Consider the following 25268-nt stretch of genomic DNA (forward strand, 5'->3'; position numbering starts at 1 on the left):
CGTTTTAACAGAAGGGACCATTGAGGGGACATAAGACGAAGGAAGGGGGATGGAAGGCAGTTATCTTGTGTGCACTACACTGGGGAGATAATATAGCTGACTGGAGGGTCAGCGACTCGTAATTTGACCTGTATGGGAATGGGGGGTTCACTTATCACCGTCTGAGGGTTTTGTGGATATAAAATGTGAAAACATGCTGCCTTTACATAGAAACCAGTCATGGACTCATGCAAAGAGCTGACTATTTAGTCTAAAATATTTAAATTCGTGTTTATCTCTTGTATTTGCCCCTTGAGGTTGGGGAGGTGAGGGATCATCTGACATGAGTTCCTGTCTCCCGGATTCTAAATAACATCACAAATCACAGAGCTCAGAAATAAATCAATTCTGATATTGTGTGAGGCTGAAGAGACGTGAGGTAAGTACATTGCAACCAAGGGGCAAATACTGTATACCTCTAGTCTAGATGGCCATGTTGTATATCTCTAGTCTAGATGGCCATGTTGTATATCTCTAGGTTAGATGGCCATGTTGTATAGCTCTAGTCTAGATGTCCATGTTATATATCTCTAGTCTAGATGGCCATGTTGTATATCTCTAGTCTAGATGTCCATGTTGTATATCTCTAGTCTAGATGGCCATGTTGTATATCTCTAGTCTAGATGTCCATGTTGTATATCTCTAGTCTAGATGGCCATGTTGTATATCTCTAGTCTAGATGGCCATGTTGTATATCTCTAGTCTAGACGGCCATGTTGTATATCTCTAGTCTAGATGGCCATGTTATATATCTCTAGTCTAGATGGCCATGTTGTATATCTCTAGTCTAGATGGCCATGTTGTATATCTCTAGTCTAGATGTCCATGTTGTATATCTCTAGTCTAGATGGCCATGTTGTATATCTCTAGTCTAGATGTCCATGTTGTATATCTCTAGTCTAGATGGCCATGTTGTATATCTCTAGTCTAGATGGCCATGTTGTATATCTCTAGTCTAGACGGCCATGTTGTATATCTCTAGTCTAGATGGCCATGTTGTATATCTCTAGGTTAGATGGCCAAGTTGTAAATCTCTAGTCTAGATGTCCATGTTGTATATCTCTAGTCTAGATGGCCATGTTGTATATCTCTAGTCTAGACGGCCATGTTGTATATCTCTAGTCTAGACGGCCATGTTGTATATCTCTAGGTTAGATGGCCAAGTTGTATATCTCTAGTCTAGATGTCCATGTTGTATATCTCTAGTCTAGATGTCCATGTTGTATATCTCTAGTCTAGACGGCCATGTTGTATATCTCTAGTCTAGATGGCCATGTTGTATATCTCTAGTCTAGATGGCCATGTTGTATATCTCTAGTCTAGATGTCCATGTTGTATATCTCTAGTCTAGATGGCCATGTTGTATATCTCTAGTCTAGATGTCCATGTTGTATATCTCTAGTCTAGATGGCCATGTTGTATATCTCTAGTCTAGATGGCCATGTTGTATATCTCTAGTCTAGACGGCCATGTTGTATATCTCTAGTCTAGATGGCCATGTTGTATATCTCTAGGTTAGATGGCCAAGTTGTATATCTCTAGTCTAGATGTCCATGTTGTATATCTCTAGTCTAGATGGCCATGTTGTATATCTCTAGTCTAGACGGCCATGTTGTATATCTCTAGTCTAGACGGCCATGTTGTATATCTCTAGGTTAGATGGCCAAGTTGTATATCTCTAGTCTAGATGTCCATGTTGTATATCTCTAGTCTAGATGTCCATGTTGTATATCTCTAGTCTAGACGGCCATGTTGTATATCTCTAGTCTAGACGGCCATGTTGTATATCTCTAGTCTAGATGGCCATGTTGTATATCTCTAGTCTAGATGGCCATGTTGTATATCTCTAGTCTAGACGGCCATGTTGTATATCTCTAGTCTAGACGGCCATGTTGTATATCTCTAGTCTAGATGGCCATGTTGTATATCTCTAGTCTAGATGTCCATGTTGTATATCTCTAGTCTAGATGGCCATGTTGTATATCTCTAGTCTAGATGTCCATGTTGTATATCTCTAGTCTAGACGGCCATGTTGTATATCTCTAGTTTAGACGGCCATGTTGTATATCTCTAGTTTAGACGGCCATGTTGTATATCTCTAGTCTAGACGGCCATGTTGTATATCTCTAGTCTAGATGGCCATGTTGTATATCTCTAGTCTAGACGGCCATGTTGTATATCTCTAGTCTAGACGGCCATGTTGTATATCTCTAGTCTAAACGGCCATGTTGTATATCTCTAGTCTAGATGGCCATGTTGTATATCTCTAGTCTAGATGGCCATGTTGTATATCTCTAGTCTAGATGGCCATGTTGTATATCTCTAGTCTAGACGGCCATGTTGTATATCTCTAGTCTAGACGGCCATGTTGTATATCTCTAGTCTAGACGGCCATGTTGTATATCTCTAGTCTAGACGGCCATGTTGTATATCTCTAGTCTAGATGGCCATGTTGTATATCTCTAGTCTAGACTGCCATGTTGTATATCTCTAGTCTAGACGGCCATGTTGTATATCTCTAGTCTAGACGGCCATGTTGTATATCTCTAGTCTAGACGGCCATGTTGTATATCTCTAGTCTAGATGGCCATGTTGTATATCTCTAGTCTAGATGGCCATGTTGTATATCTCTAGTCTAGACTGCCATGTTGTATATCTCTAGTCTAGACAGCCATGTTGTATATCTCTAGTCTAGATGGCCATGTTGTATATCTCTAGTCTAGACGGCCATGTTGTATATCTCTAGTCTAGACGGCCATGTTGTATATCTCTAGTCTAGACGGCCATGTTGTATATCTCTAGTCTAGATGGCCATGTTGTATATCTCTAGTCTAGATGGCCATGTTGTATATCTCTAGTCTAGATGGCCATGTTGTATATCTCTAGTCTAGACTGCCATGTTGTATATCTCTAGTCTAGATGGCCATGTTGTATATCTCTAGTCTAGATGGCCATGTTGTATATCTCTAGTCTAGATGGCCATGTTGTATATCTCTAGTCTAGATGGCCATGTTGTATATCTCTAGTTTAGACGGCCATGTTGTATATCTCCATGAGGCCATCAGTCCCCATCCACAACGCCAGCCCATTCTCTTGAGACTTGGAGGACACTCATATTTCTCAGGCACCTTTTATTGATTCCAGACATTTTCCATATGTGATACATACAATATAAAGGTCATCTTCTAGATAATCACATCATCGAACATCTGGCCACGAATAGGAGGACAACGCATCACACATCATATATTCCATATAGATTTCTATACTTCCACCATAATTACTGTAATACGTCCTGTAAATGTCTCGTAGTGAATCGTCTCTCTAGAGCGGAGAGCTCTTTTATCTTTGCATTGCCCGGGGCACTTCCATTCCCTCATTCTCCAATTACATCGCAGTGAGGCGGATTTAATTCCCAGAGGCAATGGCAACCCATGCGTGGCTGAAGAGCTTGCACTTTTAATGTGGATTACTGCAGTGCTAGAAGGATATCGAGGCATTGGCAAGGGTTGGGGGAAAAGGAGGTGCAGAATACTGTGGAAGGGACTCGGGATAAAGAGACAATTGGGGGTTTTCCATGTTTCCCCCTGGAAGAAACGCCAATCACAGGATTAGTGAGGTGTACCCCACCGGCACCAGACCCGTATCGCTTCCTCGCCTGCAGCGGATCCAGTCTTCATCCACCGTGCCGAGCAACTGCAAGACGTCTCCTTTCCTGAAGCTGAGCTGAGCTTCACCGGAGGCAGCGTGATCACATAGAGCCCGGAGAGACCTGCAGGGAGAGAGTTCAGACTCATGACTGCGCCCTGGCTGTGACATCACCCTGTTACCTCATCAGAGCTCCACCCAACAACCCTCAACCTTTTTATCCCAGAGGACCCCCTTGAAATCATTTTTTAGGTGGTTGGGAACCCCAACTAAAACCAATTTATTGGGGGGCAGTGGTAAAAATGCCTCTTAGGGCTCGTTCACACATTGGACACGTTTTTTTAAACCCTTCTGAATGCCAATCAAAGCCCCTCCCACTAAATAAAACGGTGACCTTACAGTCCTGGTCACACGTTGTGTTCACTTTTCTTCATATTTTATCCCCCATGTCATTTTCTTGGTGCTTCAAAGTGTCTCCAAAGCCTCCATAGAAGTCTATGAGAACGCTCGCTTACACCACCGGCACTCTTTATTCAGCGTTAGCTTCGCTTTGGAGGAATTGCATGTATGAGATATCCCAGGATGCACTGGGAAACCAACAAGTGAACCGGAAAAACATCATCAGCAGTCACTTCCTGTTCACGTGTGAATATTGTGGGAGTGTCTGGTGCTGACGTCACATCTGGTGTGCAGGGTGGAGCAGCAGGAAGGTGGGCGGGGTCCGGACTGGAGCAGGGAAACTAGCAGATGGCACACAAGGTGCGCAACATGGGAACGCTATATAGCGGGAGGTGAGAGAGGAATAGGCAGCAGAGGATCAACAGAGCAGGGGGACCAGAGCAGGAGAACCTAGCAATGTCACAAGTGGTGTGCAGTGTGGGAGCAATATAACGAAAGGTGAGCGGGGACCAGAGAGAGAGGAGGAACAGAAAACCAGAGGATCAGCAGAGCTGGGGGTTACTACTGAGCAGAGCATTAGCAGAGCTGGGGGTTACTACCAAGCGGGGGGATCAACTGAGCTGGAGGTTAATCCTGAACAGGGCATCAGCAGAGCTGGGGGCTACGACTGAGTGTGGTATTAGCAGAGCTGGGGGATAACTACTGAGCAAGGGATCAGCAGAGCTGAAGGTTACTACTGAACAGGGCATCAGCAGGGCTGGAGGTTACTACTGTTCGGGGGATCAGCAGAGCTGGGAGTTACTACTGAGCGAGGGATCATCAGATCTGAAGGTTAATACTGAGCAGGGCATCAGCAGAGCTGGGGGTTAATACTGAGCGGGGGATCAGCAGAGCTGGGGGTTACTACTGAGTGGGGGATCAGCAGAGCTGGGAGTTACTACTGAGTGAGGGATCATCAGATCTGAAGGTTAATACTGAGCAGGGCATCAGCAGAGCTTCGGGTTACTACTGAGCGGGGGCTCAGCAGAGCTGGGGGTTACTACTGAGTGGGGGATCAGCAGAGCTGGGGGTTACTACTGAGTGGGGGATCAGCAGAGCTGGAGGTTACTACTGAGCGGGGGCTCAGCAGAGCTGGGGGTTACTACTGAGTGGGGGATCAGCAGAGCTGGAGGTTACTACTGAGTAGGGCATCAGCAGAGCTGGGAGGTACTACTGAGTGAGGGATCATCAGATCTGAAGGTTAATACTGAGCAGGGCTGGGGGTTTCTACTGAGCAGGGAATCAGCAGAGCTGGGAGTTACTACTGAGCAGGGGATCTGCTGAGTGAGGGTTATACCTAGCTCCTCCCCCAACACACACACACATACATCACCTAGCTCCTCCCCCAACACACACATACATCACCTAGCTCCTCCCCAACACACACATACATCACCTAGCTCCTCCCCCAACACACACATACATCACCTAGCTCCTCCCACAACACACACGGGGGGGGGCTCATTTGCCAATCTTCATAAAAGCTTGAAAAACACATAAAGAATCACCCCGAAGCGACAGACGCATCGTGTGTGGAAGTTGCAGTGAAGTGACACGGAGCCGTCACACTGGTGATTGGTGGAAAGAACGGGAAGACAATGAGTCAAAGATCACGGAACCCCAACCAGCTTGGGAGGGAACCCTGGGAGAAAAGGGCGGGGCTATACCAGACATCAGAGACCGCCTCTCACCTCTCCGGCTTGCAGTCACTTTGGCGCCTCTCCTCCGGCTCTGCAGGGAGGACTCGCTCTCGCTCCGGGGAGGACCGAAGACCAATGAGGTTCAGAACATTCACATTTGGAGGCAACCAGCTGGAGGGACGTCTGAGGAGAAGGTCAGAAAACTGAGAGGTGACACGGAAGAGGAGACATGACAGCCGCTCATTCCCAATCTGCACCCCGGGAGGCGGGGCCAACACTTTCCCAGTATATTCACTTCACATCATCTGCTGGTTACCAGGGGGCAATTCTCTACATCAGGGGTCTCCAGACTGTGCCCCTTCCTGGCTTTCATCCACCCTTTGAGGCACTATTCCCCTCCACTGACACCAATGATGAGGCACTATTCCTCCCACTGACACCAATGATGGGGCACTATTCCTCCCACAGACACCAATGATGGGGCACTATTCCTCCCACTGACATCAATGATGGGGCACTATTCCTCCCACTGACACCAATGATGGGGCACTATTCCTCCCACTGACACCAATGATGGGGCACTATTCCTCCCACTGACACCAATGATGGGGCACTATTCCCCCCACTGACACCAATGATGGGGCACTGTTCCTCCCACTGACACCAATGATGGGGCACTATTCCCCCCACTGACACCAATGATGGGGCACTATTCCTCCCACTGACATCAATGATGGGACACTATTCCCCCCACTGACACCAATGATGGGGCACTGTTCCTCCCACTGACACCAATGATGGGGCACTATTCCTCCCACTGACACCAATGATGGGACACTATTCCCCCCACTGACATCAATGATGGGGCACTGTTCCTCCCACTGACTCCAATGATGGGGCACTATTCCTCCCACTGACACCAATGATGGGGCACTATTCCTCCCACTGACACCAATGATGGGACACAATTCCCCCCACTGACACCAATGATGGGACACTATTCCTCCCACTGACACCAATGATGGGACACTATTCCTCCCACTGACACCAATGATGGGACACTATTCCTCCCACTGACACCAATGATGGGACACTATTCCTCCCACTGACACCAATGATGGGGCACTATTCCTCCCACTGACACCAATGATGGGACGCTATTCCTGCCACTGACACCAATGATGGGGCACTATTCCTCCCACTGACACCAATGATGGGGCGCTATTCCTCCCACTGACACCAATGATGGGACACTATTCCTCCCACTGACACCAATGATGGGACACTATTCCTCCCACTGACACCAATGATGGGGCACTATTCCTCCCACTGACACCAATGATGGGTCACTATTCCTCCCACTGACACCAATGATGGGGCACTATTCCTCCCACTGACACCAATGATGGGTCACTATTCCTCCCACTGACACCAATGATGGGGCACTATTCCTCCCACTGACACCAATGATGGGTCACTATTCCTCCCACTGACACCAATGATGGGACACTATTCCTCCCACTGACACCAATGATAGGACACTATTCCTCCCACTGACACCAATGATGGGGCACTATTCCTCCCACTGACACCAATGATGGGTCACTATTCCTCCCACTGACACCAATGATGGGGCACTATTCCTCCCACTGACACCAATGATGGGACACTATTCCTCCCACTGACACCAATGACGGGGCACTATTCCTCCCACTGACACCAATGACGGGGCACTATTCCTCCCACTGACACCAATGATGGGGCACTATTCCTCCCACTGATACCAATGATGGGGCACTATTCCTCCCACTGACACCAATGATGGGGCACTATTCCTCCCACTGACACCAATGATGGGGCACTATTCCTCCCACTGACACCAATGATGGGGCACTATTCCTCCCACTGATACCAATGATGGGGCACTATTCCTCCACTGACACCAGTGATGGAGCACTATTCCTCCCACTGACACCAATGATGGGTCACTATTCCTCCCACTGACACCAATGATGGGGCACTATTCCTCCCACTGACACCAATGATGGGACACTATTCCTCCCACTGACACCAAGGATGGGACACTATTCCTCCCACTGCCACCAATGATGGGACACTATTCCTCCCACTGATACCAATGATGGGACACTATTCCTCCCACTGACACCAATGATGGGACACTATTCCTCCCACTGACACCAAGGACGCCTGGACATTTTCTATTCCCGCTGGCCACAGTTCGGCCCCCTAATAAACTGGCTGAAAGTTTGAAGACCCTGGCTCTTGAACATTGCTATCCTCCTGCTGCAGTGTTTCTCTTCCCCAGGCTTCATCTGCCCCCAACAGGTTATGTTTCAGGATTTTCCTCAGGAAGGACTACAATCCTGAAAACATGGCCTGTAGGGGGAGTGGAGCCCCACCCCTGAGGAGTGAGAATAAAACACCTCGTACTTACCTGGATTTTACCGTTCTTGCCTCCAAATCGCGGCTATGAGCAGAACTCGCTCCAAACAGCTGACCAAACCAGCTGCCCTTCCCCTCTGGGGTGTGACATGGAGTTGTGGGGCCCCCGTTCACACGGACAGGCTCTCTGCACTGAGCTCCTCCTCCTTGTCTTGGTGCCGGATCTCCGTCTCCGGAAATACTGGCTGTTGTTGGATTTGTGATGCTCTGATTGGGCCGTCTTAGCAGTTCCGTCCCATTTTCTGTCTTCCGAGATTCTTCCTCCAGAAGTCTTTGCTCTCTGGAGAATAATTCTTCAGCCTGGCTCTGCTCTTTGTCAGAGTTTCCCCTCGGCTTCCTGAAGGATGCGAAGGCCGAGGAATCTTTATTTGAAGGAATATACAGGCGAGAGGCCTGGCTTAGCTGCCCCCACCAGGTAGTGTTGGAGTCTTTGGTCTTGGAGGATGCACCTTGTTGGGTTCCCGCCCCCAGGGAGGAGCCACATGACGGGTGATCAGAGTCCTGTGTGGCCTCATTGGGCTGAGGGGCACCACTGGGACGGCCTTTGAATGGAGACTGGGATTGGCTCTCCTTTGGCTTTTCTCTGTCCGAATTTCCGGTGAGATTCTGTGCCAGCCACCCACCCAGGTCCAGGATATGCTGAAAAGGTGGGACGCCCCAGCTGTCAGCCAGTGTCTGATTGGAAGGACTGTGAGGGGTGGGTGGGTCTTGCAGCGGGAGGTGATGATGTTCAAAGAGAAGGTCGGTGTGGAAGGTTAGAGCAGACAGCGGCTGTAGGATCAGCAGCAATTCCTCCCGCAGTTCGGGATAGGAAGTAGCAGCAAGTGGAAGGAATCCAGAAGGGAGGAAGAAGACTGAGAGCCGATCTGTTGGGATAAAAGGAGAATGAGGAAGAGTTCTGGAAAGGATACATTGTTGGATGTTCCAACCCATGAAACGTACCATAAATCTGATGAAGGTGGGAGACCCAGAGGTCCAGCTGTTTGGTGCTACGATACAAAGGAAATGGTAAACATTAAACCCAATGCCGCCATGTTATTCCTACTGTCCAGTTATTAGAACTTTCCTAATCTCCCGGAATAATAGATAAAATATATATTGGCTTAGATAATCATAGTTCCAGTAACCGGCCAATCATTTCATATTATCCATCATTTTATTTGTCATCTTGACCTATAGTCGCTCATCCTGTCCCGGTCAAGTTGACCAAGAACTTGGCTAAGTAATCAACAAAGAACGTATTATGAAATATTGTGTAAGCTGGTATAACCATTTCTTTCGACGTATGCCCGTCAGTGCTGTATTTTGGCCTAGGCCAACAAAGCCCAGGCCTAGGGCAGCACTTTGCAGGGGGGCAGCAAAAAAGCCACCCCCACCACCTGAGACTCTATTGGCCACTGGTTGCTAGAACCACCTCTCTCACCCCCCCTCTCTCTCTCACTCACCCCCCTTTCTCACTCTCTCACCCCTCCACTCTCTTTCTCACCCCCTCTCTCTCTATCATCCTCCTCTCTCATCCCCCTCTCTCACCCCCTCTCACTCTCTCTCACCCCCCTCTCTCACACATCCCCCCTTTCTCTCTATCATCCCCCTCTCTCTCTCTCTCTCGCTCTCATCTCCCTCTCTAATCCCCCTCTCTCACCCCCCCTCACTCTCTCACTCACCCCCCTTTCTCACTCTCTCACCCCTCCTCTCTCTTTCTCACCCCCTCTCTCTCTATCATCCTCCTCTCTCATCCCCCTCTCTCACCCCCCTCTCACTCTCTCTCACCCCCCTCTCTCACACATCCCCCCTTTCTCTCTATCATCCCCCTCTCTCTCTCTCTCATCTCCCTCTCTAATCCCCCTCTCTCACCCCCCCTCACTCTCTCTCTCTCTCATCCCCACTCTCTCTCTCGCTCTCTCTCTTTCTCCCTCTCTCTCTCTCTCGCTCACCCCCCTCTCACACATCCCCCCTTTCTCTCTCTCATCCCTCCACTCTCTCATCCCCCCTCTCTCTCTCTCTTCGATTCCCCCCTCTCTCTCATCCCCCTCTCTCTCATCCCCACTCTCTCTCGCTCTCTCGCTCAACCCCCTCTCTCACACATCCCCCCTTTCTCTCTCTCATCCCCCACTCTCTCATCCCTCCACTCTCTCACCCCCCTCTCTCTCCCTCTCTTCGATTCCCCCCTCTCTCTCTCTCTCATACCCCACTCTCTCTCTCTCATCCCCACTCTCTCTCGCTCTCTCTCTCATTCTCTCTCTCTCGCTCACCCCCCCCTCTCACACATCCCCCCTTTCTCTCTCTCATCCCCCACTCTCTCATCCCTCCACTCTCTCACCCCCCTCTCTCTCTCTCTTCGATTCCCCCCTCTCTCTCTCTCATCCCCCACTCTCTCTCTCTCATCCCCACTCTCTCTCGCTCTCTCTCTCATTCTCTCTCTCTCTCTCATCCCCCACTCTCTCTTCGATTCCCCCCTCTCTCTCTCATCCCCCACTCTCTCATCCCTCCACTCTCTCATCCCCCCTCTCTCTCTCTCTCATCCCCCACTCTCATCCCCCCTCCACTCTCTCATCCCCCTCTCTCTCTCTCTCATCCCCCACTCTCTCATCCCCCCTCTCTCTCTCTCATCCCTCCACTCTCATCCCCCCTCCACTCTCTCATCCCCCTCTCTCTCTCTCTCATCCCCCACTCTCTCATCCCCCTCTCTCTCTCTCTCATCCCCCCTCTCTCTCTCTCATCCCCCACTCTCATCCCCCCTCCACTCTCTCATCCCCCTCTCTCTCTCTCTCATCCCCCACTCTCTCATCCCCCTCTCTCTCTCTCTCTCTCATCCCTCCACTCTCTCATCCCCCCTCTCTCTCTCTCATCCCCCACTCTCTCATCCCTCCACTCTCTCTCACCCCCCTCTCTCTGATGTGTCTTCATCTAATGGATGAAGACACATCCATTAAAAAAGGAGTGGGGGAAATTTACATGGGGAGGGCGCCCAATTTTAGTCTTGCCTAGGGCAGCACAAAACCAAAATACACCACTGATGCCCGTCATAGGCTACAATGTAAAAATTGGCTATAAAAGGAAGTATCAAAAATGTAAAAGACATCACATGCTAGAAGCTTGTAAAGCATGCGGTCCTTGCAAGATAGACTCTCAGTAAAGCTTTCCTGAAGGAATGCAACCCCGATTGGCATAGATGTCCCTTCATTTGAATGACTAAACTTTACACTTCCACCGACTCTACAGCTCATTTTGTTACTAGAGTTCCAATGGCTGCCATGGCCTCTAGAGCCCCTCCCCCACTGTTCACACTTACTTCAGAAGGCCGAAGATGAAAGCGTTGAATCTCCTCTGAGGGTCTCGGAGCTGCTGAAATCGACTGACATTGTAGAAGAGGATGTGAAGGGACTCCGGACCTGCAACAGGAGGAGGAACCCTTCAGTATTTGCTGCGGAGTTCACCTAAAATGCAATGACAGTTCTGCACTCACCGGACTTTGCTGAGGCCTCCACCAGGTTCCAAGGACTCAGCCTCCTTCGACCAATCACGACATCCTTCTGGAAGGGCTTCAGTCCGTCAGCCAGCAGGGAGAAGAGCGAGGGGCACAGGTGGTTCACAATGAGATAGCCGAGCTTCGGACTCAGACGACTGTCACCCAGTTGTGTCTGTGGAAGCAAAACAACGACTTTCCTTATTACCCGGCAATCCTCCAATGTCTCCATCATACCCTTCATCATCTCCCATCATACCCTTCATCATCTCCCATCATACCCTTCATCATCTCCCATCATACCCTTCATCACCTCCCATCATACCCTTCATCACCTCCCATCATACCCTTCATCATAGCCTTCATCATCTCCCATCATAGCCTTCATCATGTCCCATCATACCCTTCATCATCTCCCATCATACCCTTCATCATCTCCCATCATACCCTTCATCATCTACCATCATACCCTTCACCATCTCCCATCATACCCTTCATCATCTCCCATCATACCCTTCATCATCTACCATCATACCCTTCATCATCTCCCATCATACCCTTCATCATAGCCTTCATCATCTCCCATCATAGCCTTCATCATGTCCCATCATACCCTTCATCATCTCCCATCATACCCTTCATCATCTCCCATCATACCCTTCATCATCTCCCATCATACCCTTCATCATCTCCCATCATACCCTTCATCATAGCCTTCATCATGTCCCATCATACCCTTCATCATCTCCCATCATACCCTTCATCATAGCCTTCATCATGTCCCATCATACCCTTCATCATGTCCCATCATACCCTTCACCATCTCCCATCATACCCTTCATCATCTCCCATCATACCCTTCATCATCTCCCATCATACCCTTCATCATACCCTTCATCATGTCCCATCATACCCTTCATCATCTCCCATCATACCCTTCATCACCTCCCATCATAGCCTTCATCATCTCCCATCATACCCTTCATCATCTCCCATCATACCCTTCATCATCTCCCATCATAGCCTTCACCATCTCCCATCATACCCTTCATCATCTCCCATCATACCCTTCATCATAGCCTTCACCATCTCCCATCATACCCTTCATCATCTCCCATCATACCCTTCATCATCTCCCATCATACCCTTCATCATACCCTTCATCATGTCCCATCATACCCTTCATCATCTCCCATCATACCCTTCATCACCTCCCATCATAGCCTTCATCATCTCCCATCATACCCTTCATCATCTCCCATCATACCCTTCATCACCTCCCATCATAGCCTTCATCATCTCCCATCATACCCTTCATCATCTCCCATCATACCCTTCATCATCTCCCATCATACCCTTCATCATCTCCCATCATAGCCTTCACCATCTCCCATCATACCCTTCATCATCTCCCATCATACCCTTCATCATAGCCTTCACCATCTCCCATCATACCCTTCATCATCTCCCATCATACCCTTCATCATCTCCCATCATACCCTTCATCATCTCCCATCATACCCTTCATCATAGCCTTCACCATCTCCCATCATACCCTTCACCATCTCCCATCATACCCTTCATCATCTCCCATCATACCCTTCATCATAGCCTTCACCATCTCCCATCATACCCTTCATCATCTCCCATCATACCCTTCATCATCTCCCATCATACCCTTCACCATCTCCCATCATAGCCTTCATCATCTCCCATCATACCCTTCATCATCTCCCATCATAGCCTTCATCATCTCCCATCATACCCTTCACCATCTCCCATCATACCCTTCACCATCTCACATCATACCCTTCATCATCTCCCATCATACCCTTCACCATCTCCCATCATACCCTTCATCATCTCCCATCATACCCTTCATCATCTCCCATCATACCCTTCATCATCTCCCATCATACCCTTCATCATAGCCTTCATCATGTCCCATCATACCCTTCATCATAGCCTTCATCATGTCCCATCATACCCTTCACCATCTCCCATCATAGCCTTCATCATCTCCCATCATACCCTTCATCATCTCCCATCATACCCTTCATCATCTCCCATCATAGCCTTCATCATCTCCCATCATACCCTTCATCATCTCCCATCATACCCTTCATCATCTCCCATCATACCCTTCACCATCTCCCATCATAGCCTTCATCATCTCCCATCATACCCTTCACCATCTCCCATCATACCCTTCATCATCTCCCATCATACCCTTCATCATCTCCCATCATACCCTTCATCATAGCCTTCATCATGTCCCATCATACCCTTCATCATAGCCTTCATCATGTCCCATCATACCCTTCACCATCTCCCATCATAGCCTTCATCATCTCCCATCATACCCTTCACCATCTCCCATCATACCCTTCACCATCTCCCATCATACCCTTCATCATCTCCCATCATACCCTTCATCATGTCCCATCATACCCTTCACCATCTCCCATCATACCCTTCATCATCTCCCATCATACCCTTCATCATCTCCCATCATACCCTTCATCATCTCCCATCATACCCTTCATCACCTCCCATCATACCTTTCATCATCTCCCATCATACCCTTCATCATCTCCCATCATACCCTTCATCATCTCCCATCACACCCTTCATCATCTCCCATCATACCCTTCATCATCTCCCATCATACCCTTCATCATCTCCCATCATACCCTTCATCATAGCCTTCATCATGTCCCATCATACCCTTCACCATCTCCCATCATAGCCTTCATCATCTCCCATCATACCCTTCATCATCTCCCATCATACCCTTCATCATCTCCCATCATACCCTTCATCATCTCCCATCACACCCTTCATTATCTCCCATCATACCCTTCATCATCTCCCATCATACCCTTCATCATCTCCCATCATACCCTTCATCATAGCCTTCATCATGTCCCATCATACCCTTCACCATCTCCCATCATAGCCTTCATCATCTCCCATCATACCCTTCATCATCTCCCATCATACCCTTCATCATCTCCCATCATACCCTTCATCATCTCCCATCATACCCTTCATTATCTCCCATCATACCCTTCATCATCTCCCATCATAGCCTTCATCATCTCCCATCATACCCTTCATCATCTCCCATCATACCCTTCATCATCTCCCATCATAGCCTTCATCATCTCCCATCATACCCTTCATCATCTCCCATCATACCCTTCATCATCTCCCATCATACCCTTCACCATCTCCCATCATACCCTTCATCATCTCCCATCATACCCTTCATCATCTCCCATCATACCCTTCATCATCTCCCATCATACCCTTCATCACCTCCCATCATACCCTTCATCATCTCCCATCATACCCTTCATCATCTCCCATCATACCCTTCATCATCTCCCATCATACCCTTCATCATCTCCCATCATAGCCTTCATCATCTCCCATCATACCCTTCACCATCTCCCATCATACCCTTCATCATCTCCCATCATACCCTTCATCATCTCCCATCATACCCTTCATCATCTCCCATCATACCCTTCATCACCTCCCATCATACCCTTCATCATCTCCCATCATACCCTTCATCATCTCCCATCATACCCTTCATCATCTCCCATCATACCCTTCATCATCTCCCATCATACCCTTCATCATCTCCCATCATACCCTTCATCATGTCCCATCATACCCTTCATCATAGCCTTCATCATGTCCCATCATACCCTTCATCATAGCCTTCATCATGTCCCATCATACCCTTCACCATCTCCCATCATACCCTTCATCATCTCCCATCATACCCTTCATCATCTCCCATCATACCCTTCATCACCTCCCATCATAGCCTTCATCATCTCCCATCATACCCTTCATCATCTCCCATCATACCCTTCATCACCTCCCATCATACCCTTCATCATCTCCCATCATACCCTTCATCATCTCCCATCATACCCTTCATCATCTACCATCATACCCTTCACCATCTCCCATCATACCCTTCATCATCTCCCATCATACCCTTCATCATCTACCATCATACCCTTCATCATCTCCCATCATACCCTTCATCATAGCCTTCATCATCTCCCATCATAGCCTTCATCATGTCCCATCATACCCTTCATCATCTCCCATCATACCCTTCATCATCTCCCATCATACCCTTCATCATCTCCCATCATACCCTTCATCATAGCCTTCATCATGTCCCATCATACCCTTCATCATCTCCCATCATACCCTTCATCATAGCCTTCATCATGTCCCATCATACCCTTCATCATGTCCCATCATACCCTTCACCATCTCCCATCATACCCTTCATCATCTCCCATCATACCCTTCATCATCTCCCATCATACCCTTCATCATACCCTTCATCATGTCCCATCATACCCTTCATCATCTCCCATCATACCCTTCATCACCTCCCATCATAGCCTTCATCATCTCCCATCATACCCTTCATCATCTCCCATCATACCCTTCATCATCTCCCATCATAGCCTTCACCATCTCCCATCATACCCTTCATCATCTCCCATCATACCCTTCATCATAGCCTTCACCATCTCCCATCATACCCTTCATCATCTCCCATCATACCCTTCATCATCTCCCATCATACCCTTCATCATACCCTTCATCATGTCCCATCATACCCTTCATCATCTCCCATCATACCCTTCATCACCTCCCATCATAGCCTTCATCATCTCCCATCATACCCTTCATCATCTCCCATCATACCCTTCATCACCTCCCATCATAGCCTTCATCATCTCCCATCATACCCTTCATCATCTCCCATCATACCCTTCATCATCTCCCATCATACCCTTCATCACCTCCCATCATAGCCTTCATCATCTCCCATCATACCCTTCATCATCTCCCATCATACCCTTCATCATAGCCTTCACCATCTCCCATCATACCCTTCATCATCTCCCATCATACCCTTCATCATCTCCCATCATACCCTTCATCATCTCCCATCATACCCTTCATCATAGCCTTCACCATCTCCCATCATACCCTTCACCATCTCCCATCATACCCTTCATCATCTCCCATCATACCCTTCATCATAGCCTTCACCATCTCCCATCATACCCTTCATCATCTCCCATCATACCCTTCATCATCTCCCATCATACCCTTCACCATCTCCCATCATAGCCTTCATCATCTCCCATCATACCCTTCATCATCTCCCATCATAGCCTTCATCATCTCCCATCATACCCTTCACCATCTCCCATCATACCCTTCACCATCTCACATCATACCCTTCATCATCTCCCATCATACCCTTCACCATCTCCCATCATACCCTTCATCATCTCCCATCATACCCTTCATCATCTCCCATCATACCCTTCATCATCTCCCATCATACCCTTCATCATAGCCTTCATCATGTCCCATCATACCCTTCATCATAGCCTTCATCATGTCCCATCATACCCTTCACCATCTCCCATCATAGCCTTCATCATCTCCCATCATACCCTTCATCATCTCCCATCATACCCTTCATCATCTCCCATCATAGCCTTCATCATCTCCCATCATACCCTTCATCATCTCCCATCATACCCTTCATCATCTCCCATCATACCCTTCACCATCTCCCATCATAGCCTTCATCATCTCCCATCATACCCTTCACCATCTCCCATCATACCCTTCATCATCTCCCATCATACCCTTCATCATCTCCCATCATACCCTTCATCATAGCCTTCATCATGTCCCATCATACCCTTCATCATAGCCTTCATCATGTCCCATCATACCCTTCACCATCTCCCATCATAGCCTTCATCATCTCCCATCATACCCTTCACCATCTCCCATCATACCCTTCACCATCTCCCATCATACCCTTCATCATCTCCCATCATACCCTTCATCATGTCCCATCATACCCTTCATCATGTCCCATCATACCCTTCACCATCTCCCATCATACCCTTCATCATCTCCCATCATACCCTTCATCATCTCCCATCATACCCTTCATCATCTCCCATCATACCCTTCATCATCTCCCATCATACCCTTCATTATCTCCCATCATACCCTTCATCATCTCCCATCATAGCCTTCATCATCTCCCATCATACCCTTCATCATCTCCCATCATACCCTTCATCATCTCCCATCATAGCCTTCATCATCTCCCATCATACCCTTCATCATCTCCCATCATACCCTTCATCATCTCCCATCATACCCTTCACCATCTCCCATCATACCCTTCATCATCTCCCATCATACCCTTCATCATCTCCCATCATACCCTTCATCATCTCCCATCATACCCTTCATCACCTCCCATCATACCCTTCATCATCTCCCATCATACCCTTCATCATCTCCCATCATACCCTTCATCATCTCCCATCATACCCTTCATCATCTCCCATCATACCCTTCATCATCTCCCATCATAGCCTTCATCATCTCCCATCATACCCTTCACCATCTCCCATCATACCCTTCATCATCTCCCATCATACCCTTCATCATCTCCCATCATACCCTTCATCATCTCCCATCATACCCTTCATCACCTCCCATCATACCCTTCATCATCTCCCATCATACCCTTCATCATCTCCCATCATACCCTTCATCATCTCCCATCATACCCTTCATCATCTCCCATCATACCCTTCATCATGTCCCATCATACCCTTCATCATAGCCTTCATCATGTCCTATCATACCCTTCATCATAGCCTTCATCATGTCCCATCATACCCTTCACCATCTCCCATCATACCCTTCATCATCTCCCATCATACCCTTCATCATCTCCCATCATACCCTTCATCACCTCCCATCATAGCCTTCATCATCTCCCATCATACCCTTCATCATCTCCCATCATACCCTTCATCATCTCCCATCATACCCTTCATCATCTCCCATCATACCCTTCATCATCTCCCATCATACCCTTCATCATCTCCCATCATACCCTTCATCATCTCCCATCATAGCCTTCATCATCTCCCATCATACCCTTCACCATCTCCCATCATACCCTTCATCATCTCCCATCATACCCTTCATCATCTCCCATCATACCCTTCATCATCTCCCATCATACCCTTCATCATCTCCCATCATACCCTTCATCACCTCCCATCATACCCTTCATCATCTCCCATCATACCCTTCATCATCTCCCATCATACCCTTCATCATCTCCCATCATACCCTTCATCATCTCCCATCATACCCTTCATCATCTCCCATCATACCCTTCATCATCTCCCATCATACCCTTCATCATAGCCTTCATCATGTCCCATCATACCCTTCATCATAGCCTTCATCATGTCCCATCATACCCTTCACCATCTCTCATCATACCCTTCATCATCTCCCATCATACCCTTCATCATCTCCCATCATACCCTTCATCACCTCCCATCATACCCTTCATCATCTCCCATCATACCCTTCATCATCTCCCATCATACCCTTCATCATCTCCCATCATACCCTTCATCATCTCCCATCATACCCTTCATCATCTCCCATCACAGCCTTCATCATCTCCCATCATACCCTTCATCACCTCCCATCATAGCCTTCATCATCTCCCATCATAGCCTTCATCATCTCCCATCATACCCTTCACCATCTCCCATCATACCCTTCACCATCTCACATCATACCCTTCATCATCTCCCATCATACCCTTCACCATCTCCCATCATACCCTTCATCATCTCCCATCATACCCTTCATCATCTCCCATCATACCCTTCATCTCCCATCATAACCTTCATCATCTCCCATCACACCCTTCATCATCTCCCATCATACCCTTCATCATCTCCCATCATACCCTTCATCATCTCCCATCATACCCTTCATCATAGCCTTCATCATGTCCCATCATACCCTTCACCATCTCCAATCATAGCCTTCATCATCTCCCATCATACCCTTCATCATCTCCCATCATACCCTTCATCATCTCCCATCATACCCTTCATCATCTCCCATCACACCCTTCATTATCTCCCATCATACCCTTCATCATCTCCCATCATACCCTTCATCATCTCCCATCATACCCTTCATCATAGCCTTCATCATGTCCCATCATACCCTTCACCATCTCCCATCATAGCCTTCATCATCTCCCATCATACCCTTCATCATCTCCCATCATACCCTTCATCATCTCCCATCATAGCCTTCATCATCTCCCATCATACCCTTCATCATCTCCCATCATACCCTTCATTATCTCCCATCATACCCTTCATCATCTCCCATCATACCCTTCATCATCTCCCATCATAGCCTTCATCATCTCCCATCATACCCTTCATCATCTCCCATCATACCCTTCATCATCTCCCATCATAGCCTTCATCATCTCCCATCATACCCTTCATCATCTCCCATCATACCCTTCATCATCTCCCATCATACCCTTCAACATCTCCCATCATACCCTTCATCATCTCCCATCATACCCTTCATCATCTCCCATCATACCCTTCATCATCTCCCATCATACCCTTCATCACCTCCCATCATACCCTTCATCATCTCCCATCATACCCTTCATCATCTCCCATCATACCCTTCATCATCTCCCATCATACCCTTCATCACCTCCCATCATACCCTTCATCACCTCCCATCATACCCTTCACCATCTCCCATCATACCCTTCATCATCTCCCATCATAGCCTTCATCATCTCCCATCATACCCTTCATCATCTCCCATCATACCCTTCATCATCTCCCATCACAGCCTTCATCATCTCCCATCATACCCTTCATCACCTCCCATCATAGCCTTCATCATCTCCCATCATACCCTTCATCATCTCCCATCATTCCATGGTGTCCTTCTAATACTTCCATATCTATAACCCCCTCTCCCTTCATCATGTCCCATCATTCCCTTCATCATCTCCCATCATTCCATGGTGTCCATCCCACACCTCTTCATCTATAACCCCTTCTCCTTCCATCATCTCCCATCATTCCATGGTGTATTTCCAATACCTCCCTATCTATAACTCTCTCTCCTTCCATCATCCCATCATTCCATGGTGTCCTTCCAATACCTCCTCATCTATAACCCCTTCTCCTTCCATCATCCCATCATTCCATGGTGTCCTTCCAATACCTCCTCATCTATAACCCCTTCTCCTTCCATCATCCCATCATTCCATGGTGTCCTTCCAATACCTCCTCATCTATAACCCTCTCTCCTTCCATCATCTCTCATCATTCCATGCTGTCCTTCCAATACCTCCCTATCTATAACCCTCTCTCCTTCCATCATCTCCCATCATTCCATGGTGTCCATCCCACACCTCTTCATCTATAACCCCTTCTCCTTCCATCATCTCCCATCATTCCATGGTGTCCTTCCAATACCTCCTCATCTATAACCCCCTCTCCTTCCATCATCTCTCATCATTCCATGGTGTCCTTCCAATACCTCCTCATCTATAACCCCTTCTCCTTCCATCATCTCCCATCATTCCATGGTGTCCTTCCAATACCTCCCTATCTATAACCCCCTCTCCTTCCATCATCCCATCATTCCATGGTGTCCTTCCAATACCTCCCTATCTATAACCCTCTCTCCTTCCATCATCTCATCATTTCATGGTGTCCTTCCAATACCTCCCTATCTATAACCCTCTCTCCTTCCATCATCTCATCATTCCATGGTGTCCTTCCAATACCTCCATATCTATAACCCTCTCTCCTTCCATCATCCCATCATTCCATGGTGTCCTTCCAATACCTCCATATCTATAACCCCCTCTCCTTCCATCATCTCTCATCATTCCATGGTGTCCTTCCAATACCTCCCTATCTATAACTCTCTCTCCTTCCATCATCTCATCATTCCATGGTGTCCTTCCAATACCTCCCTATCTATAACCCCTTCTCCTTCCATCATCCCATCATTCCATGGTGTCCTTCCAATACCTCCTCATCTATAACCCCCTCTCCTTCCATCATCCCTTCATTCCATGGTGTCCTTCCAATACCTCCTCATCTATAACCCCCTCTCCTTCCATCATCCCATCATTCCATGGTGTCCTTCCAATACCTCCCTATCTATAACCCCCTCTCCTTCCATCATCCCATCATTCCATGGTGTCCTTCCAATACCTCCCTATCTATAACCCCCTCTCCTTCCATCATCTCTCATCATTCCATGCTGTCCTTCCAATACCTCCATATCTATAACCCTCTCTCCTTCCATCATCTCATCATTCCATGCTGTCCTTCCAATACCTCCCTATCTATAACCCTCTCTCCTTCCATCATCTCCCATCATTCCATGGTGTCCATCCCACACCTCTTCATCTATAACCCCTTCTCCTTCCATCATCTCCCATCATTCCATGGTGTCCTTCCAATACCTCCTCATCTATAACCCCCTCTCCTTCCATCATCTCTCATCATTCCATGGTGTCCTTCCAATACCTCCTCATCTATAACCCCTTCTCCTTCCATCATCTCCCATCATTCCATGGTGTCCTTCCAATACCTCCTCATCTATAACCCCTTCTCCTTCCATCATCTCCCATCATTCCATGGTGTCCTTCCAATACCTCCCTATCTATAACCCCCTCTCCTTCCATCATCCCATCATTCCATGGTGTCCTTCCAATACCTCCCTATCTATAACCCTCTCTCCTTCCATCATCTCATCATTTCATGGTGTCCTTCCAATACCTCCCTATCTATAACCCTCTCTCCTTCCATCATCTCATCATTCCATGGTGTCCTTCCAATACCTCCATATCTATAACCCTCTCTCCTTCCATCATCCCATCATTCCATGGTGTCCTTCCAATACCTCCATATCTATAACCCCCTCTCCTTCCATCATCTCTCATCATTCCATGGTGTCCTTCCAATACCTCCCTATCTATAACTCTCTCTCCTTCCATCATCTCATCATTCCATGGTGTCCTTCCAATACCTCCCTATCTATAACCCCTTCTCCTTCCATCATCCCATCATTCCATGGTGTCCTTCCAATACCTCCTCATCTATAACCCCCTCTCCTTCCATCATCCCTTCATTCCATGGTGTCCTTCCAATACCTCCTCATCTATAACCCCCTCTCCTTCCATCATCCCATCATTCCATGGTGTCCTTCCAATACCTCCCTATCTATAACCCCCTCTCCTTCCATCATCCCATCATTCCATGGTGTCCTTCCAATACCTCCCTATCTATAACCCCCTCTCCTTCCATCATCCCATCATTCCATGGTGTCCTTCCAATACCTCCTCATCTATAACCCCCTCTCCTTCCATCATCTCCCATCATTCCATGCTGTCCTTCCAATACCTCCCTATCTATAACCCCCTCTCCTTCCATCATCCCATCATTCCATGGTGTCCTTCCAATACCTCCTCATCTATAACCCCCTCTCCTTCCATCATCTCATCATTCCATGGTGTCCTTCCAATACCTCCTCATCTATAACCCCCTCTCCTTCCATCATCCCATCATTCCATGGTGTCCTTCCAATACCTCCCTATCTATAACCCTCTCTCCTTCCATCATCTCATCATTCCATGGTGTCCTTCCAATACCTCCCTATCTATAACCCTCTCTCCTTCCATCATCTCATCATTCCATGGTGTCCTTCCAATACCTCCATATCTATAACCCTCTCTCCTTCCATCATCCCATCATTCCATGGTGTCCTTCCAATACCTCCATATCTATAACCCCCTCTCCTTCCATCATCTCCCATCATTCCATGCTGTCCTTCCAATACCTCCCTATCTATAACCCCCTCTCCTTCCATCATCTCTCATCATTCCATGGTGTCCTTCCAATACCTCCCTATCTATAACTCTCTCTCCTTCCATCATCTCATCATTCCATGGTGTCCTTCCAATACCTCCCTATCTATAACCCCCTCTCCTTCCATCATCTCATCATTCCATGGTGTCCTTCCAATACCTCCATATCTATAACCCCCTCTCCTTCCATCATGTTCTCATCTCTAGAGGGTCCCCGTGTTGCTGGGGGTCCTGTCTAGTCTACATACTGATATATATTTGTATCCTCATCCATCCTCCTGTCCATAGAGTCACCCCATTGTCACCCCATTGTTCATCACCCTCTCCTCCTTTACCATCCTCCTTGCTCACCTTCTGCACTTGGTTCCGGCTGCCATTAAAATGGGAGATTATTCTGTCCACTGATGACCCAATGGCGATGAGGAGACCTGGTGGGGGGGAGGGGTAGAGACATGTAATCAGGACAATTAGAGAAGCAACAGTGGACAATCCTATTCAAGACCCGGGACCCTAAATGAGAGCTGCTCAGGAAGTCCTTGGCGCCCCCAGCTCTGTATTATTAGACTGGGGTAGTTAAAGTGAACCTGTCATCAGATATGGTCTGTGCTGGAGGATAGAAGGGCGTGGTCTGTGCTGGAGGATAGAAGGGCGTGGTCTGTGCTGGAGGATTGGAGGGTGTGGTCTGTGCTGGAGGATTGGAGGGTGTGGTCTGTGCTGGAGGATTGGAAGGCGTGGTCTGCGCTGGAGGATTGGAGGGCGTGGTCTATGCTGGAGGATATGACCCTGTCTCGGGTGGGGAAAATTGCACCCGTGAAGATGATGGTTTTGCCTAACATGATGGATTAGTGTAGAACTTTGTCTATCTCCGTACCACTCCATAGCACTCAGGCAGCTCCAAACATTTTCAGCTTTATTTGGGGCACCGGGCAGCAGGTTGGCCAGCTCTACAATGTACGCCTCCAAGGATCTCGGTGGCCTGGGGGTCCAGGATTTTTGGAATTATTACTTGGCAGCACAATTCCCCCACTATAGGTCGAACTGGGTGTCCATAGAGACCCAACCTTGTTCCCCTCTGCCTATAGACTTGGTGCTCTGGCTTCCCTCAAAATATGGAAAGGCCATTATGTGCCCCACAATTGCCCATTCTGTTGGTCTGTGGGAATCCACCGGTAGACGGGGGCCTCTCCGCTCCCCAACACTCCTGGTGGCACCCCTTTTCATAAACCCTCATTTCCCGCCAGGTATGTCACCTATCCATGTTAGCCGGTGGATAAACAAGGGGCTCTCCTGTGTAGGACATTTTGTTGACTATAGAGGTGTGCCCCCCCCCCCCTTGTATTTTGTACAGGATTTGGAGATGCCCCCCTCTGAGGATTTCCATTTACAACAAATCCACTTTTTATGCAGTCTACAGAGGAAAAGCCCCGACCTCGCACTGTGACCCCGATGTATACAGGAGACTCTTCACCGTGGGGCATCTCCATGTTCTACAAATCCTTTGTTCCCCTCTCATCAAACAGCTTGGGGGAGACCCCTATGGCGGAGGACCGCACCCATACACGAGGGTATTATCAATGTTGCCCTGATTGAGGCGGGGTACAAGGTATCTGTGAGATGGTACTTAGTACCCAAACGCCTTTCTTAAATGTTCCCGGGTGCGTCCCCCTCCTATTTCGGGGGTTGTGGTCAGGTGGGCTCTGCTCTCCATATGTGGTGGTCGGTCGAATTCTGGATA

General features: G+C 48.0%; 1 protein-coding gene across 3 annotated transcripts in view; it reads right to left on the reverse strand.

Annotated features, from left to right (window-relative positions):
• Positions 1-3125: 3125 nt before the first annotated feature.
• The window catches only part of RUSC1 (RUN and SH3 domain containing 1), a 36449-nt gene continuing 14306 nt past the window's right edge, over positions 3126-25268 (reverse strand). For 2 of the 3 annotated variants that reach the window (XM_082242774.1, XM_082242773.1), the window contains 7 exons: positions 23885-23961; positions 11695-11869; positions 11521-11620; positions 9171-9217; positions 8221-9094; positions 5817-5948; positions 3127-3811 (listed from right to left, as the gene is read on the reverse strand). In XM_082242774.1, coding sequence (XP_082098900.1) covers positions 3643-3811; positions 5817-5948; positions 8221-9094; positions 9171-9217; positions 11521-11620; positions 11695-11869; positions 23885-23961 — 1574 coding nt within the window. In that variant the 3' untranslated portion in view covers positions 3127-3642. Of the gene's footprint in view, positions 3812-5816; positions 5949-8220; positions 9095-9170; positions 9218-11520; positions 11621-11694; positions 11870-23884; positions 23962-25268 lie in introns of all 3 variants that reach the window. The other variant, XM_082242772.1, reaches the window with a different exon arrangement.

Source organism: Pelophylax lessonae (assembly GCF_965119305.1).
Source record: "Pelophylax lessonae genome assembly, chromosome: 13".
NCBI classification, from domain to species: Eukaryota; Metazoa; Chordata; class Amphibia; order Anura; family Ranidae; genus Pelophylax; species Pelophylax lessonae.